The sequence below is a fragment of the Sander vitreus genome, chromosome 11 (genome assembly GCF_031162955.1).
Source record: "Sander vitreus isolate 19-12246 chromosome 11, sanVit1, whole genome shotgun sequence".
Lineage (NCBI taxonomy): Eukaryota > Metazoa > Chordata > Actinopteri > Perciformes > Percidae > Sander > Sander vitreus.
Window position 1 is genome coordinate 20,350,358 of NC_135865.1, and position 12,373 is coordinate 20,362,730.

The 12,373-nt window shown below is 40.4% G+C and overlaps 1 protein-coding gene across 1 annotated transcript in view; it reads right to left on the reverse strand.

Moving 5' to 3' along the window:
- The window catches only part of il1rapl1a (interleukin 1 receptor accessory protein-like 1a), a 107,634-nt gene extending 97,133 nt beyond the window's left edge, over positions 1 to 10,501 (reverse strand). The window contains exons 1-2 of the mRNA XM_078262907.1: positions 10,444 to 10,501; positions 6,590 to 6,875 (exon numbers count right to left, since the gene is read on the reverse strand). Of these exons, the coding sequence (XP_078119033.1) occupies positions 6,590 to 6,875; positions 10,444 to 10,501 (344 nt within the window). The remainder of the gene's footprint in view (positions 1 to 6,589; positions 6,876 to 10,443) is intronic.
- Between the last annotated feature and the right edge of the window lie 1,872 nt (positions 10,502 to 12,373).

The following is a 12,373-nucleotide window of genomic DNA, read 5'->3' on the forward strand; positions in this document are numbered from 1 at the left end:
ATGTGAAGCACTTTGTAACTTTGTTTTCACAAGTTCTACTGTATATAAATAAAGATATTATTATTATTACTGTGTATATTCTTTACATTTTTGATAATAATATGTCAGAGAGGCATTGATTCAACTCTATAGTCACATGGTTGTGTGATATTTGTCCCTAGTAATGTCAATGAGGGTTGTTATGATAATTAGGTGTTATTCAGATCTCTGAGGTTTGGGTAAATGAAGGTGTTCTACTGCATGTACTGTATGAACAACGAAGAAAAGACTAAGGCATATTTTTCCTTTCTTTGCCCGAAGGGAGTTTTAGGGAAGAATGTTTAGGTCATATGTGCTAAAATGTGGGACTCAAGAGCTTATTTCCTAACCAAAAGACAATTGATTTCAGCTCAGAGGAAAATCTCACACAGTGTTCTGATTAGGGTATCTGAGAAGTCTGAAATCCCCCCCAGCTCAACACGAACACCGAGAAACACAGAGCTCGGGGCACTTTTTACAAATGTAGTGCTCTACAGAGTTGAAGTACTGTATATGCTCTGAATTTCAAACAACATTTGAATGGGAACTAAGCTTTGTTAGAAGACATTGTCAATAATCAAAAACAACATTAATTTACAGTGAGACAACACTGTTTGTGCCAGATTAGTCCTACAGAGTGCAGCAAAGAATTGTGGTATAGGCTGGGGTATTATTGCACACTGGCACACTCCCCTCAGTCACGCTCAATGTATCCTGCAAGCCTCTCTGGGTCTTTAAGAGGCCTTTGACTGGGTTTATTAAAAACTCTCTGAAATGAAGAGCTGCAATGAACCGTTTATTGAGGGATGTTCTCCACTGTAAAGGTTAATAAGTTACTGCCACATAATTATGCATCTTGTTTTAGGAAGAATCTCTCTGTAATGGCCCACTACAGAGTGTGTATGTGTGGGTGTTTGTATTCAGTTATCTCTCTTTGTCTATATTTCTCCCCCCGCCACTTCACATGGTAAGATAAATTTGCTAATGGGATCAGACAATTGCATTTGATTTAAGTGAACACATCAGTTAGACGTTTCAGGAACAATTAAGAGGAATCACTTAATTACATTATGATCATTATGTAGCTGATGCAACTTACTTTAAGAACATTCTTGGTTGATTTTTAATTCAGAAATAACATTCTCGACTTCAGGTGACGCCATGGGTATGCTTGCAGCATCGTAAGTTAGCTCCGCTGGACAAAATTAAAGATAAGAGTGACAACTACAATATTTTGACGCTGAAACGTAAAAGATAGATTCATGAAACATGAGTTTCTCCGCTGGTCAAAGGAGACAGGATAAACCTGACCCCTCACGGGGAAAAGATGATAATAAGCCAAATCCACCGAGCCCAACTAGCAAAACCAAGGCTAGTAGCAACACATGTCAGTCAGACTCAACAATACTGGAGGAGTTAAAAAAAACTCTGAAAAGAAAATCAAGACGGACACAACCACACTAAATAGGCCATTAGCCGTGTGGAACAAACTATTACGGACATAAAGGACCAGCTGGCGGAACACAAAGAGAGAATGGATCGACCTGTCGGCAAAATGTGATGACCTCCAAAACAGACTGAGACGAAACAATATCAGGATCTTTCAAATCCCGGAGAGAAGTGAAGGGAAAGATATGACTGGATTTGTTAAAGACCTACTCCTGAAAGAACTTAAAATACCATCAGACCTGGACATTAAGATTGAAAGGGCACATCGGTCACTGGTGGCCAAACCTAAAGATGCAACAGCTCCACCAAGATCACTTATAGTGAGATTTCCCTGATGCAGCGGTGAAGGACACAGTCATGAGGCAGGCATGGAGCCAGGGGCCAGTCTTTCAGGGCAAGCGGATCTACTTTGACCAGGACTACTCCCCCAATCTACAGCAGAAACGGACGAGGGTCCAAGAAGTTATCGAACAGCTTAAAAAGATGGACATACAGGTGAGGTGTCTGTACCCAGCATAACTGAGAGTGAAGCTGAACACCGGGGAGAAGACCTTCGCATCACTAACGAGTGCCGCGGTACTGCTGAAGGAGCTGGGGGTCGACGTGCGCTGTGGGGAGAGGGAGCACATCGAGGAGGAGCTGAAGGATGGATGGAGGAGCCAAGAGAGGAGAAAGAAGGGAGCGTTTCTGTCACCAGCTGATCTCAGGGCCTTTAGAGGACTAAAGGGAATCTACCATTAAGATGGATAAAAAGTTTGTTTCAACTAAACCAGTGGTAAGGTTATATAATTAACGGACCTATAGGAATACCATAAGCTTCACTAACGTGTGTATATATATATATATATATATATATATATATATATATATATATATATATATATATATATATATATTGTTGTTACATCATAAGGTAATGTGTTAGAGAGTCCAGAAGGAGGATATGCTGGAGTACATGAGTGGTATACACTCACCTGGACCTTTTTTACATGTTAGTGTAGTATTGGTCACACTTGCACTGTGTGTGCTTTTTCCCACAGAGAGGGTAGGTCACACCTCTCTGCCCCAATACCACCGGGGACCTGGTGCAGCCACAGTTGCATCAGGTTGATGAGGTGGAAATTCAGTTCTGTGTTATATACAGTGTTCTTTGTTTTCTGTTTTTCCTGACACGTTACAGGCATTGTTTTGTTAATGATTAGATTCACTTTGACATCCAAGTGTAAACAGGTAGGGAGCAATATCGTAAGATTATACGAAGTCCATGGCTGAGCTGAATTTCATAATTTATAATATAAGAGGAATTAATAATCCGATCAAAAGGAAAAAGACTTTGGGACAATTAAAGAGGTTACACTGCTCTGTTGCTTTAATTCAGGAAACACACCTGTCTGAGACTGAGCATTTTAAACTGAAGAGAGACTGGGTGGATCAGGTTTATAGTGCATCATATGAGAGGAAAAAGAAGAGAGGTGTTGCTATACTATTTAATAAATCAGTGTACTACAACAATGAGAAAATCTTTCAAGACGATGAAGGCCGGTATGTTATGGTGATAGGCACAATTGGGGGAATAAAGATAACCATACTTAATGTGTATGCCCCAAATGAAGACTGCCCACATTTTATCAAAAAAGTTGCAAATCTACTTTAGCAGATAAAAGTGAGGGTATTATACTAGTGGGGGGCGATCTTAACTGCACTCTGGATTCAAAATTAGACAGGTTACCTGCAAAGTTAGGTACCTCTAAGGGGCTATCAGACATGATGAAGGAACTAGGCCTTGTAGATGTTTGGCGACAGCTCCAACCAAATGAGAGAGATTTCACTTTTATGTCTCAAGTACATGGGAGTTATTCGAGGATAGACCTCTTTTGCATTTCAAAAACTGAACTATATAGAATTAAAGAAAGTGCAATTGAGCCAGTCACTATCTCAGACCACGGCCCTGTGACCATGAAAATTAATTTAGGAGTAGACAACCACTTTAGACACTGGAGACTTAATGTCTCACTACTAACAGATACAAACATCAGGCAAGAAATACGGGGAGCTCTAACTGAGTATTTCACTATAAATGACGATGGTAGTGTCTCCCCCTCAGTTGTATGGGATGCCAGTAAGGCCACGATGAGAGGAAAGATTATTTCTATAGGATCTAGAATAAAGAAACAAAGGCTCGCAAAACAGCAAGGATTGGAAACTGAAATAAAAAAATTAACGAGGGAACATAAACAATTTGGAAAGGAAGATACTCTTAAAAAGTTAAAGGTAATTAGACAACAACTGGATGAGGCTCTGACATATAAGGCAGAGAGAGCTCTTAGATATATTAATAGAAAATATTATGAAATGGGGAATAAAGCTAGTAAGCTACTGGCTTTTCAACTCAGAAAAGCCCAATCTAGCCTTGCAGTTCCCAAGATCAGGAACCCTGAAACCAGTCAGGTTGAGACCGATCCTACTAAAATATCAGACTCATTTGCTACATATTACAAACAGCTATAGGGCTGAAGAACTAGAATTTAAGGAAGAGAAAATTACAGAGTTTTTGAGACCCCTTAAAATTAATAAACTATCAAGCAAGGAAGCAGAACTCTTAATAAAACCCATCACAGAGAGTGAAATTAGAGAAACCATCACCAAACTAAAAAACAATAAAACACCAGGAACAGATGGTTTTTCTGGAGAATACTATAAAATCTTTGCGAATGAGCTCACTCCAATATTATGTAAATTCTATAATTACGTTCTAACATCTGGAGACCCCCCAAATTCATGGTCAGAAGCCATATTAACAGTCATACATAAGGAGGGGAAGGACCCCATACAGTGCACCAGCTATCGCCCAATAAGTTTACTTAGTGTAGATTATAAAATCCTGACTTCTATAATGGCTACCAGAATCCAAAAAAATATAAAGAAATTAATTCAACCAGATCAGACAGGATTCATACTAGGACGTCAAGGAAATAACATAAGGAGAACCCTGAACCTGCAGGCAAAAGCGGCAGGGGGACAAACAAGCATCAATGCTTCTCAGCTTAGACGCAGAGAAGGCATTTGTTGAGTTGACTGGGTATTTCTGAGGCAGACACTGATAGAAATGGGCTTTGGGAAAGATTTTGAGGCTTGGATCATTCTATTGTATAAGGAGCCCAGCTCCAAAGTTAGAGTTAATGGTCACTGTTCTAGCTTTTTTCAGGATCGAGCGGGGTGTGAGACAAGGGGATTCGCTGTTGCCCATCTCATTTGCGCTTAGTGTTGAGCCTTTGGCAGAGGCGATACGTCAAAATATACAGATTCAAGTGATATGGATCCATAAGATAGCGTTGTTCGCGGATCGATATTTTTACTTTTTGTAAAAAAATTCACTTCTTTCCATCCCTGCACTTATGAAATGCCTGCATGAATATGGGTCAGTGGATACAAAATTAATGAAAATAAATCAGAAGCCATGATGATCTCAGGTACCTGGCCTACACAATTAAATAACAAGGTCTCTTTTCGCTGGTCCAAACAAGGATTTAGGTATTTGGGAATTATTATTACACCCAACCCCGTTCAATTGTTCGAGGCAAATTACAACAAATTAATTAAACAAATAAAAAATGATGTGACACGTTGGGAGGTCCTTCCCCTTTCTTTAATTGGCAGAGTAGAAACAGTAAAAATGAACCTATTACCAAGACTTCTTTTTTTGTTTCAATCCCTTCCTGTAAGAGTACCTGCTTCCACTTTAAACATGTTGGACAAATTAATCTCAACATTTATTTGGCAAAAGAAGAGACCGAGGGTAAGATTAAAATCCCTTCATTTACCCAAAGACAAGGGAGGTCTAGGCTTGCCAAACCTTAAAAGTTATTATTGGGCTGCACAAATAAATGCAATAGTGGCATGGATCGGAAATGACCGGGAAGCAATATGGACTCAGATAGAGCAGGACTCGGTTAGGGGCATTTCCTTATCAGTACTACCATTTATTGATACAAAGTCAGTCAGTAAAATCTAAATAAAGAACAAATGGATAAAACACACTTGAAAAGTCTGGACAACAGTGAAAAAAATGCTCAGGGAACCAGAGTCGATCTCAAGGGCCATGTTGATAGTAGGAAATATAGAATTCCCACCTTCCGTGTGGTATAGCGGGTTTAGAAGGTGGGCCGAAAAAGGTCTCTGTACAATGAATCAACTTTTTAAAGAAACAGAATTCAAATCATTCCCTCAACTTCAAGAACAATTTGGCCTCCCATCAAAGGATTTGTATAGGTACCTCCAGATAAGACACTATATCACAAGCCAGAAGGAAAGGGAGCTGGTCAGCAAAAACCCAAATTAAATAGAAGAGTACTTTATCAGTGTTCTAGAGAGCATTTCCCAACGAAAAAACACATATCTAATATATATAAAAGGTTAACGACTGGCACTTCACCCTGCATCCAGTTTCTAAGCTAAGCAATGCTAAATACCTTCAGGTTCCAGCTCAATACTCAATACACAGACATGTGAGTGGTATTAAAGTGCTCATATTATGCTCATTTTCAGGTTCATAATTGTATTTAGAGGTTGTACCAGAATAGGTTGACATGGTTTAATAAAATAAAAAAACACCATATTTTTGTTGTACTGCACATTGCTGCAGCTCCTCTTTTCACCCTGTGTGTTGAGCTCTCTGTTTTAGCTACAGAGTGAGGCATCGCAATTCTGTTCAATCTTTGTTGGCAGTTGCACATGCACATTATAATGTGTGTTACAAAGTGACACACGTTTGTCACGGAAGTAAAGGCTGGACTACAATAGAGCTGTTTGGAGCATGGTGTGTGCTTGTCATGCTTGTGTTTTCTGTTGGAGATGGTAAGTCCCTTTAGGGGGGGCTTTTTCACTTTGTAAACCTATAACATGCACAAAAAAGATATATAACACAAAAAAAGGAAAGGGAAAAAGCCAAAAAAGCATAATATGAGCACCTTTAACATTTGTATCTAATTTTAAGCAACACATGAAATGAATATTTCCCTAAAAATGCTGATGACTTTGAAACTTGAAACTACAGCAAAACAAAATTAAGTTAACTTCTTAAACTTCACATTTAAATGCATCATCTCTTTTCCCTCCATCCTACCTTAACACGCAGGAGTAAAGGCCCACGTCCTGGAGGTCCGCAGGTCTGAACCAGATAGCATCCTCCTCCTTGCTCATATGCACACCGTCGAAAGAGATGGGCTCCTCGAAGTCGCTGTGGCCCAGGCCAGAGCTGCGGTACCACATGAGGCTGAGGCCCACACTCTGTGCCTGACTGTAGTTAGCCCGGATGTAACCATAGAACAGAGCGCACTTCAGCCGCACCGGCTCACCCTGCAGCACCCGGTACTTCAGGTAGTCCACTGACCAATCTGTACAGCCGTCCACTACAGAGACACAGAAAGAGACAGAAAGAGAAAGAGACATTTAACAACACATTACTAGGGTGTGTGTAAAATAATAATTAAGAAATAATAAAACGTATGAGCACATACAGAATTGGTTGCAGTGTGATTACAGCACATGGAAATATTATATTTACAGCAAAGCAATATAGCGATATTATGCATCTTCACGCTATTTTACAAGAACATATGAGTGAGGATTACCAGGTCATAAACCACCCACAATAATCTTCTTCCTATTTATTAGAAAACACTCACTTTAATAGCTTTATTAGTAATGAGACACTAAACTGTGTACAGTACAGTATACAAGTATACATTTCATGGTTTATACTGCATAGATATTAATGTCTATTGCTTTTGGAGGATTTCAATTTTTATCACACAATGCCTCCTCTCCTCACCTCCCCTGCTATTTTGACGCTACTCACACATTCAGGGCATGTGTGCCACCTTGGCCTCTGCAGAGACAGCTCAGACACTATCCTGCAATATCCAAACACGCAATGTGCACACTGAAATTTGGGAATGACCTGTAAAATATCTCCATAAATGATATCAGGCTCCTCCAAGTGCTGAGGCTGCACCACAGCTCCAATTTCAAAGATTGCAAGGCTACTTCGTTAACTGGGAATACGCCTCAAGCTCTTGAAGCAAGGCATGTTCCTGGTCTAACAGTTCTATGGACAGATATTTTTCCTTAGGCTCTTTGTCTTACATATTTTGTCGTGAGCTAAGAGGCTAGCTCAGCTGTAATCCATTCTCTAAAGATGCTCTACCCTGACTGGACTGAGGGTTTGGCCTGCATGTCCACCTAGGTTAGTGTGCATATTACAGTGAAAGTAAAGTGGCTAATTTTACAGATAAAATCACGTGCACTACAGATGGAAACTGTAACTCCCAGCCTAATTTATGAAATGTATACTTCAGCTGCTGCAGTATAACAAAGTGTGACTGAGAGCACAGCAGCTGAAAGGACATTTGACAAAAATCAAGACACTGGCACAGTCCCTCAGGCACACTGGTCTGTTTTAGTCCTAGCCAGCAGGTCTCTCTCTAAATTCGCAAGCTACCAGAGGTTAACTTATGGCCAGTTATCATTCTCTGACAAATTAGTTACCGCTAGTTTAACCAGCAGGTGTATATTAGGGAGTACATGTGTGTGCATGTGTAACCAGAGAGATAGAGATAGTTAGAGAGAGAGAGAGAGGGGGGAGGGTGGGGGTGGGGGGGTGGGGGGGTGATGGTGTGGTGAGATAAAGTAATAAGAACCCTGCTGTGTGCCAGTCTGTGAGTGATACAGAGCCTCACTGGGACAGCTATGCTTGTAATTAATACTCTTAATTACCAGGGAAGTAATGTGTGTCTTTGTGTGTGCGTGTGTGTGTGTGTGTGTGTGTGTGTGTGTGTGTGTGTGTGTGTGTGCATGTTTGCATGAGCGTGCATTCCCTATACGAATGGTTGTCTGCCTAATTATGTCTGTTAATTACCAGTAGGCTAAGCCACAAATGTGTGTGTGCTTACATATGAATGTGAGAGAAACAGAAAGTGTGTGTGTATGCGTGTTTGTGCGGGACTTAATGTGTGAAACCCTGTCTAATTATCATTCCTAATGATGAGAGCAGGGCCCCTATAGATGCAAACATGCACACGTGCACTCTCATATGTGCTCACATGCACTCCTCACACATTTAAACATGATTATACAACTGTTAAGCACCTTACTGATGAACACTATTAACAATGTATGCACAGAAGGCAATGTGCTGTGTTTTGGCAATTAAGTTATATGGCTAAATTATTGAAATAAAAACCCGGAAAAAATCTCCATTTTCCATTATTTTGTCGAATACAAAAACACAATTCACTTCCATTTTGTGTATTTATTTTATTTGAACATTTATGCACTAAATAGGAGATAATCATACGAGAACCACAAACAACTATTCCTCCCCTGACATTAGAGTGAGTTTCCATTGAAGGCAGAAGGTAAGTCCTCTGCCCTCTCTGCATAACAATCCACTAATCAGCAGGGACAGCTGAGGCTTCATTCAGCCTTTTCTTTATTCAGCCTCTACACCTCTAATGGATATGACCTCTGCCTCTCTCTCACACTCTCCATTTCTGCCCTCCCTGCCACAACAAAACTGTTTAGTCTAACGAGCTTGTATCCTGATTCACAATGAAAGAAAACATTTTATTCAGTGGCGGCGTGCCTGTCAGTTTCTTTTCACCATGCAGATTTGCAGACACATGCTGTCCGAGAAACAAACTCCACATGTATAAGGGTAAGCACATGGACACACACACACACACACACACACACACACACACACACACACACACACACACACACACACACACACACACACACACACACACACACCAACAACAACAAGGAGGCCTTTCATTCCTTACAGACCTTCAAATGGGAGTTGTTTAATGCGGTGGCCTTTTGTGGGGGAAACCATATTTATGTCTGAAACTCAAAACGGTTTTATCAACTCAATTAGAGGCTGACATTTCCCACATCCCAACGCTGGGCAGGAAAATCAATGCTTCCCGCTGGAGGAATACTGCAGTCCTCACCTCTCACTCTCCCTCTGCTGACAGCACATACATATCTACAGACACAAATACAGGATTTCTCCCTGTTCCTCCCTGCACCTCTGGGACATCACACCTTTAGAAGCTATTCTGTTCAGCCACTCTTCAGACAAGCCCATAGTGTAAAGGATGTTTCCATATGGACACATTCCCACATGGCTGTCAGACTGAGGCAAATTGGCCTGCACACCAATGCCTTTCACTGCAGCACTGTAAGCTGCAGCACTCCTTTACCGGCAAGTACTACTTATCTGCTGCTGCTGCTGACCTAACACTGCAACATCACTTGATGTGTAGGGCATAGGTGTGGCTGGTGCAAGGAAATAGCAAGGGGGGGAATGTCAAGCTACAGGATGTATATGTGTATGTGTGTGTGTGTGTGTGTGTGTGTGTGTGTGTGTGTGTGTGTGTGTGTGTGTGTGTGTGTGTGTGTGTGTGTGTGTGTGTTACAGAAACCTTATTACATTCTGCATCGAGGCACACCTGTCCGTCTTCCTGTGACATTAAACCAAGGCAATAAATATAGACCCCTGAGCTACAATAAACTGACCCACATTCATGAATAAACACACAAAAGCAAATGCACATAACAACCAAACCCCCAAACATCCACAATCACAGAGCTGGCTATGTGTCATCTAAGCCAACTCACGCTTTACTCCCACCCCACCCCAATAATCAAACTCCTATTATCCTTCAGTTTATCCCTCAAGTGTGCCTCACTTTCCTTACATGTTTTCACTCACTTTTATGTCGCCCTCAGTAGTTGACGTATCTTCTCTCATCACTACCTGCTCTCCTAATAAAGTGTAATTATCAGATGTTGGGTGGGCGGCAGGGTTCTCGCAGGCCAAGAAGACATTCAGTGATCTATATGTGGATAAGGACTCCTAATAACTTTCTGTCTCATTCTCTTTCTCTCCTTCTCACCCACTCTGCTTACATGACTCCATCTCTACCTCCATATCCAGCCGACTCATTCCCTCTAGCTTGGCATTCATCTTTTTCCTCCTCCATTGGCTATTTAGTGCATTCTATCCAATATTTAGAACAAGTAAGGGATAATCACCTCAAGGCAGGGCAATAAACAGTTTGATATGCCCGGCTTGTGGACGGATTACCTTCCACAAGCCGGGCATATCAAACTGTTTATTGCCCTGCCTTGAGGTGATTATCCCGTTTATTCTACTTCTTACTTGCCAACATAATAAAACAATTCAAATACTTTAATAATTATGCTTTTTCTTATTCGTATTGCATGCTTATTAAATGTATACTCTGTTTGAGTTCATCTCCCTCAAAAAGTAGTCCCCTTTAGAACTACGGTGAATAACGTTATAATAGTTTAATAACGTAGTTGCTACATTGTATTTCGCTTGCGAAACTATGTATCGACTGACCCTCCTGTAGATTTCCGACACATTTTAGAAACTTATTTAAACAAGGTTTATTTTTAGAATGGACCTCATGTTTGAAATTTCTGTGATAGAAAAAAAATACAAGCGGCGTATTGATCTACTATTTGATGACGCTGTGCTCAGTCAGCGGGCAGTATGCCGGGTTAATGCCCTCCTCCCAGCCAATCAGAATCAAGCATTCTTAAACGAAGTAGAATAATTATGAATAATTCCCTGTTCGTTTAGTACACTGTGGAATTTACATTCATATCACAAACATCTTGTATGAGAAATAACCCTAGAAACAAAGAAATGACCCATTATGGAAATTCACCAATGTATTGTTGGCAAAGGCCAATTATGTACTATAGATCAAAAGGTTTTCTGGCTCCACAAGGGCTGATCCCTAAAGGTAATTGTGCAGAAGCTATAGTAAATGGATCACTGCACTAGTAAGCCCTGGAATAAGATAAAAACACCACCCATATTCTTTTGGCAAATTACATATGATTCTCCCGTGCTACATACATGTATAAGTCCTCTGCACTGAGATAATATGTAATAGATTGATATACAGAGTAGTAAATGTACAACAAACATTTCTTCAAATGAGCTCACGTACCTATAACAATCTGTTAGGCTCGTTACCTGTCCATCATTCTCTCTCTGTCAATCTCTCTCCTTTAGCCTCAAAATAAGTTAATAAAGGATCAGCACAGTTGACCACAGCCTGAGTCCTAACCTGCAGTGGTAGAATCGCTGTAGTCACTGTAAAACAATGGCTGGAATAACAAATTTAGTAATAATAAAGGTATAGATTCAACTTCAAAACAATATATTGTGCCCATTTCTTTTATTTTAATTCATTTTAAAAACCCTTCAACAGCAATCATCTTATTCCTTGTATTCAGTTTCCTGTTTGCTTCATGTTATTTTAGTTTATCGTTAGTTGGGGCTGTATGAGGGAATACTTTACACTTAGATGTTTTTTTTTGTAATTTTTTTAATGTGAAATAAAATTAAGATACTTTAAAAGCATCTACACTTGAGCAATACGAGTATTTTTTTTGGGGGGGGGGAGTATAAATATCAGTACCTAATTTTATGCCATCTGGCCAGTAGTTGTTGAGATATCTTGGCAAAATGTTGGATGGATGGAACAACTGCTGCAGAAGTGTTCCAAACGATTAACATTGCCACTGCTTCCATTTCACCTTAGTTTTTAACTGAAGTGTGTTGAAAAGTATACACAAATAATACATATTTGTAATTAAGGATTGGAAGAGCAGACAGAGAAACAAACAAACATAGATAGAGGCAGGTAAAATTGTGATGGGATGTGATGTGAAGGCTGCATATGCAAAGCAAACAAGCAGCATGTCTGCCAGGCCTGCTGCTACACAGCTACCCACCGACACAAACCCCCACCTGAGCAGCCCAGTGCCAGACTTGGAATATGTCCCCACTGCCGTGGCT